The sequence below is a fragment of the Saccostrea echinata genome, unplaced genomic scaffold (genome assembly GCF_033153115.1).
Source record: "Saccostrea echinata isolate AGI-Se365-2 ecotype Australia unplaced genomic scaffold, CSIRO_AGI_Sech_v1 ptg000020l, whole genome shotgun sequence".
Classification (NCBI taxonomy): Eukaryota; Metazoa; Mollusca; class Bivalvia; order Ostreida; family Ostreidae; genus Saccostrea; species Saccostrea echinata.
This window is the reverse complement of record NW_026889769.1, coordinates 3,497,578-3,504,606: the sequence shown is the minus strand read 5'-3', so window position 1 is coordinate 3,504,606 and position 7,029 is coordinate 3,497,578. Positions and strand designations below refer to the sequence as shown.

General features: G+C 32.1%; 1 protein-coding gene across 1 annotated transcript; it reads left to right on the top strand.

Moving 5' to 3' along the window:
- The first annotated feature begins 595 nt into the window (after positions 1-595).
- On the top strand, positions 596-6,819 carry LOC133189841 (uncharacterized). The gene is made up of 3 exons (XM_061325232.1): positions 596-764; positions 1,312-1,437; positions 6,659-6,819. Exons 1-3 carry the CDS (start codon positions 596-598, stop codon positions 6,817-6,819), a joined length of 456 nt encoding a protein of 151 aa, XP_061181216.1.
- Positions 6,820-7,029: the final 210 nt, after the last annotated feature.

Below are 7,029 nucleotides of genomic sequence, written 5' to 3'. Positions count from 1 at the left end.
CGACGACATTTTTGTATTCTTCGTGACTTGATTTCCTACACATATAATTATATCTACATGTATAACATAAGCTTTCCTTGTGTTTTACTTGTTTATGTAATTTCCTATTTTTGTCATTGTGTTTATTCATTTGATAGTGATTGGCAAAGCAAATGTCATTCTACGCACTGACGACAAGGAACAATTTTGAAAAATAAAAAACAAGGCCAGGTGATTCCTTTCTTCTTTTGATTGCTCTATTTGTATTTTCTCCATCTGTTCCCCCACTTATATATTTAACTTGACCGAATGACTTAATCATTAACAGTGTAAACCATGACATATATTCTACAATTGCTTTTAATGGCTTTTTGTCTCACTGTCTGCCGTGCACAGAGTAAGAATTACTTCTTTCTTAATATATTTTGATGACAGTTCCTAATACGTTTTTTTCCCTTTTTTATTAAAGAGTTCAGTTTCTATGTGTTTATTTCACAAATGACAAAATATTAAAGCAATATGTTCATGCAGTCCATAATTATCTATGTATAAACAATTATTGATTTTTTTTTTTAGATTCAATGATAATTAGAAAAATTAACTCTTTAAAACGTCTATGAATCATCTTGCTTCAGTTCCAGATCCAGGTAATGGTCTGGACAGGTGTGAATTTGGTCGACACCTTCGTCAGAGATGTGTAGGCTTCACAATCCCTCCCAGAAATGACTGTCCTTCCGGTTTCTTTTGCTTTACTCCTGCTGACGGACCAGGTCCTTGTTGTTTACGTAAGTTCATGTACTTTTTCTTTTTTTCTTTTTTTTAAATAATTTTTTCAAAGTAAATTGTATGATAGTATAATCCATGAACACAAATATCGTCAATTTTGCAATATTCTCCAATAGCACATTTAGAGTTTTCCAAGGATTTTTTCTTTGATTTTAATATTGAAACAAAAAATTCTCCCAAAGTAAATGTTGAATATTGAACTTCTAAATTTCTGTAATGTTTTAAAGAAAAACTTGTTCATTAAATGTTTAGACTGTGGACAAATATTTTAAAATATTTTTTGTTTGTTTGTGTTATATTACCGAGAACTCATGTCCATATAAAGAGGTTTTTGAGTTCATACGAAGAGGAAAGTTTTTTGTAAGTAACAGTAGTATACATGTACATGTATAAGTTTATACATGTGAATGTTAAATTTCATGTTCGAATATTTTGACTTATGGTCATTTAACCAATGGAATGCAAAAATTGAAATGATTTCAATTGTAAATGCTTTGGAATGAGAATATGAGTGTTTTGTTGTTTTTTTTAATTTGTGCTGAACAGAAAACAACCCCTGTATATTCGGAAGACCTCTGCAGATAAACAACGACGCAGTGACATGTACCAGACAGCGCTGTCCCCGGGACCACATATGTATCAGAAACAGAGAATTCGCTGTATGCTGTCCACGTAAGTTTGTAAAATTAAAAACCCATTTGATTTCCCGTAAAAAGAACAGAACAGTTAAACAGAGTTCTCTTCAATTTATTTTGCATATATATTATTATAAAGGTGTATATATTGTCTTATATTGTTAACGGCATCAGAAAGAGAAAGCGAAAGCTTGTACGATTCCCTTGATCGATGTTTTACATTAAAAGTTTAATGAAGATGGGCGAGTAAGGGAGAAAAAATGCCTAGATTTCACAAATAAGAAAGTGTAAATTAAATCTCAATTATAATATTTTCTTTCATATTTTGAAGTTAACATTTATGTATATTTTATGTGAATTCGCCACAATTTGCAACAATCTAACATGTATTAAAATCATTCCTTTATGAAATAGCATGCACACACCAAAGAGGGCAAAAATTATCATTTCTTCATACTATAACACAGTTTTATCATATCAGTGGGTCTTTGCTCCATTTTTTTTAAAAGTATATCTTCAAAGTATGCATAAAAATCTACATTTTTTGCTGAACATAAACATGGAACATGAACCTTCTCTACATTAAAAATATACTTTTATTACACAACTCTCGTATCTATAAGATAATTATTTGAAATCGTCATTCAAAGGCTATATCACAAACAAAATTTGAATGCCGATATATACCCGCCGTGAGTTGTGTGGCATAGTATTAAACGTGCCAACCTCTAAGAATCTGATATGTAAGATTTTTATGGTTTGAGTTCCATTCCTACGAAAGCCGGATAGGCTCAATTTTGACAAGAATAAAAAAAAATTAACTCGTTATAACGAGATAGTTACCTCGTTATAACGAGTTAGGATCTCGTTATAACGAGTTAGTTTTCTCGTTATAACGAGTTAGTTATCTCGTTATAACGAGTTAGTATCTCGTTATAACGAATTACTTATCTCGTTATAACGAGATAATTATCTCGTTATAACGAGTTAGTTATCTCGTTATAACGAGATAGTTTTCTCGTTATAACGAGATAGTTTTCTCGTTATAACGAGATAGTTTTCTGAATAAAAATGGCTGTAGTTTTTAATGCCATTGAATTTTTAGCTAGTAATTATCAGTCAAACTTAACTTGAACAATTTATAAATGGTAGAAAATTTAATTTGCTCTGGGGTTTACTTATGATTAAATCTTGAACTATCTCGCTGTCAATAATCATATTTTGATAAGTATAGCAACTCTAAGGCGAACACATTTTACACATTAATTCTGAACGCCTCCTCAAATTGTTGCATTAGGACGCGATATTTTTCTTAAAATAATATTGCCAAATATACTTGCTTCAAACTTTGGCAATTTATTTATGACAACTATTTCTAATAAATGACACTATTTCGACATGTTTTGGACGACTAAATAAATACACTTTCATATATCAATTTCTATTCCGCTAAAATTAAATATCAGAGACAATATAAGTACAACATATCGCAGGCGTTTATGCAACATATATATACGATTACAGTGCGATACATATGTTGTTTTTGAGATTCAGAAATGTTTTGAAGAAGGGGGTGGTGAGACATCAGCAGTTAGATCATAGGCGTAGTAATAGGGGTCTAATGTCCCCACCACCACTTTTGAAGAGGGGGCGGTCAAGGGTATTTTTGTGCTCCTTCCTCCAGATTTTTTTTTACCTGAGTAAATATCTCCCGAAAATAATGACGAATACTCGTAGTTGGAATATCAAATCTCTTTTTTTTTCTATTTGCTTGTCAAATATTTTACTTGGTTTAACCCCCCCCCCCCACGAACTTTGTGACTAAGCTTATGCAGATTGTCCACGATGATGAGGAATGATGAAACAAAAATGATATTACGTCCTTCTAAGTAATAAGACGTTAGATTTTATCTGCTGATATTGACATTTTATCTAATATTCTGTCATGATTCACTGTTTATATTTTTTGCGGGGGGGAGGGGGGGGGGGGTCCAAGCTGTGCAGATTCACGTAGACCTATTTGAGATTCACGTCTATTTGGCGGATCCTATGTTTACCACATGGTGACAAAACATCAAACCAGAGTTTACAACACAAAAAAAAAGTTTACAGAGTTTACAAAGCCAGTTCACTTTTATAACCTTTTTAATTAGGATTGATCAACGAATAGGACTAATACTATACATGACAAGCCCGTTATGCATAAATTATCCCACGTTTCCAACTATCGTTGATGTCCCTGGCATACTCTACTAACTAGACAGTGATTCCTTATATTTCCATTTCATTTTGAAATAAAATTGTAAATTTTGATTTTAAAAATGTAGACTAATAGATTTAATTTACACGAGGCCTCACATGTCAATTTCAATAGTCCCGCCCACTGACGTCAAACACAAAGACAGCGACACGAGAATTACATGCATATTAGGCCTCCTTAAGAGTCTGACACAAAGATAGCCGCACGAGAATTACATGCATATTAGGCCTTCTTAGCTACTGACCTTTCGCTTGGCAAAATTTGCATTCCGTTAGAATGATCAAGAAATCAACTCTCCTAACTTTCAAAGAGTTATCACAGAGAAAACAAATAGAAATGGAAATATTATTAATAAAACATTGAAGCAATGTCGTTAATTATTTTCCTCATCACAATATCACAATATTTATTATGTATACTTTGCATGCAAGCATATAATTTTTATTTCAAAAAGAGATTGATGATTTTTTTGGGGGGTGGGGGTGGGGTTATAAATAGAGGATATTCAATGTTTTGTAGTTGATATGGAATTTATTTCAAGAGTGGGACAGGATTTTTTTATATTTTCACGAGTGAAAATATCAAAAATCCTGTCTCACGATACAATACATATTTCTAGGCATAATTTATGCTTGAAATACACCTTAATTAATGCGTATCATATTGTAAACTTTAGATATTAAACTTTCATTCTATCACAAACATGTCAACTGTTTTTACTATTGTCAAAGTGAGGCATGTGAATTTCCTACATGCACTACATTTCAGCCTGGTGACCTTCATCTTTTTATTGTGGCTTCCGTAGAATAAAGAGCCCCAAAAGTTTTTTATTCTATCACATTGATAATAACGCTTAAAATACATATTGTACATGAGATTTCATGCCAAATTGGTAAATTAAAATGTTTCTTTCTTTTAATAAACAAAAGAAATATATAAATTATTAAGTGATAAGTACAGTATTAGTTCTTGAAATTCATCATATTTATTATTGCGGGGAAGGAGGGATTGATGATAAAAACAACGTGAATTTATTTTTTTGTCAGACATTGAATTTTGATCTTGCCCTGTCCCTTTAAGACGATAAAAATGAACTGGTATTTCTTAATTGTTAACAGGCAAGGAATTTTCAAAATATGGACGTTAAAGCCTAACAAATGGTATCATATCGACATTAGTAATTCGGAATATATAAAATAATGGGATTATTTCTATGCATTTTTTATTGCGACAAATATTACGCAAAAATTATCATAATTTTAACATAGTCAAGAAAGCTTGAACAGGCCAGTTAAATCAGCCAGAATATATCTTTTTTTTTTCTGATCTCCTTGTACAAGTTGACAACATTTTGACGTTATATCCATTCCATTTGAAGATGACACTAATTCTATTTTGCAATTTTAAGGTATAACACAACAACATGAGGCGGTCATAAGTTTCCGTATATTTGTCTTCGGTCTTTTCAATGAACAATACTAATCAAAAGCATAACACATTAAACTAGTATACTGTTGTTCCATAAAATCTTTATCAGGCACACTTCAAACAAATTTGATCGACTGGCTTCGTTTATTTCCTATAAATAATAGTACATGTATATTCTTTACTTAGATATATCAACTCTTTAGATCAATTTTTATCTCGTTATAACGAGATAATTATCTCGTTATAACGAGATAATTATCTCGTTATAAAGAGATAACTAACTTGTTATAACGAGATAACTAACTCGTTATAACGAGAAACTAACTCGTTATAACGAGATAACTAACTCGTTATAACGAGATAACTAACTCGTTATAACGAGATAATTATCTCGTTATAACGAGATAACTAACTCGTTATAACGAGATACTAAGTCGTTATAACGAGATACTAACTCGTTATAACGAGATAACTAACTCGTTATAACGAGATAACTAACACCCCCACCCAACCCTCCGATGTACACCCCAGAAATGGTGAACCTTTTATGATAAATATTTTGTAAGACATCTGTACATGTATTGCATAAAAAAAGTATGGTGGAAAAGTCCCCAAAACTATCATTCTACACCATACACCATGTTTATACCTGTATGTTCATCGGTGTATAATTTAATAAAAGATCATTTTAGAGCTTTTCTGCAGATTTTCCCTCGGGAGAACATCGGAAATATGTCGTAAAAATCTAATATCCCTGAAGGGGGAGGGATATCCTTTCCCCCAGGTGCTTGGGTTTATACGTACTGTGCTTAAACTTTTGCTGCAAAAAGTACACTGGAAGTACACTTCCGGTCGCATTTTTTGTCCGATTTTCATTTTTCAAATTGTCATTTTGTCCACGCTTTTCCTTAAAAACGGCTCAAGATAGAATCATGATTTTTTCAGAGGTGATAGAAAATCTCTTTGATTTGTGTATTACGCCTTTTGTTTTTGCATCCGTCACTTCCGGTCGACAACGGAGGGGATACTTAATTCACGGATTTAAAAAAAAATGAAGTTTGGAATAAAGGCATATAAAACTTAAGTTCAAATGTATAATCAACAACAAAAACCATCATTGAAAGTACTTAAGTTACCGGAAGTAGTCGAAAAATAAGCTTTTCCTTTAAAATCATTAGAAATGCTATAAAATGGTTTGTAATTGAGTTTAAAGTTTTTTTTATGGCTTTGAGACTTTCGACGTCAACCGGAAGTGACGTCCTAACGGCCGGAAAAGTCCGAATTGAAAGCCGAAGTTTTAAAAAATAAATGATTTTTTGGTCCATTTTATAGAAATTTGCCTTTTTATCATTATTAGGATAAAAACTCTTAATGTATTACTTTCGACGTCCGTTGTCCGTCGGAAGACCTACTCGTTGCTTTGCAACGAGCTTTGCTCTAGTTTTTATTATTATTATTATTTTGTGTGTGTGTGTGTTCAAAAACCTTGGGTTCTTTTGAAAATATGTTCAATTTTAAGAGAGTGACAAATTTTATTGAAAAAATCCACTTTTTTACTTTTTGTGTTTAGGCGGAGACTCCACCATAGTATGCCCCCAGCTATACTGTGTACCTGAAAGAAGGACTCCGTATTACCCGCCTTTTTGTTATCGACCGACAACGATCAGGACCCCAGAGGGAAGAATCTGCCCGGGTTGTGATAGGAACATATGCATCGGATATCGAGGATAATGAAAAAACTACACGATGTTAGACGACATGCAATGTTAAAGGTCTACCAAATATATTTACTCGCAAAATACTTGAAATGTTTTTGTTTTTAATTGATAAAAATAAAGCTGTATTTCCAGCATGTCTTTCTTTCTTTCGATGAATTTATATACATTTTTTTTAATTTCAATGATAATGGCATAATTTTTTAATCAAGTGTTTTTCTGTACA

Coding starts and splice junctions, on each gene's coding strand:
- LOC133189841 (XM_061325232.1), top strand. CDS start 596: ATGAATCATCTTGCTTCAGTTCCAGATCCAGGTAATGGTCTGGACAGG. Junction 765..1,311: donor ACCAGGTCCTTGTTGTTTAC/GTAAGTTCATGT, acceptor TGTGCTGAACAG/AAAACAACCCCTGTATATTC. Junction 1,438..6,658: donor ATTCGCTGTATGCTGTCCAC/GTAAGTTTGTAA, acceptor TTTTGTGTTTAG/GCGGAGACTCCACCATAGTA.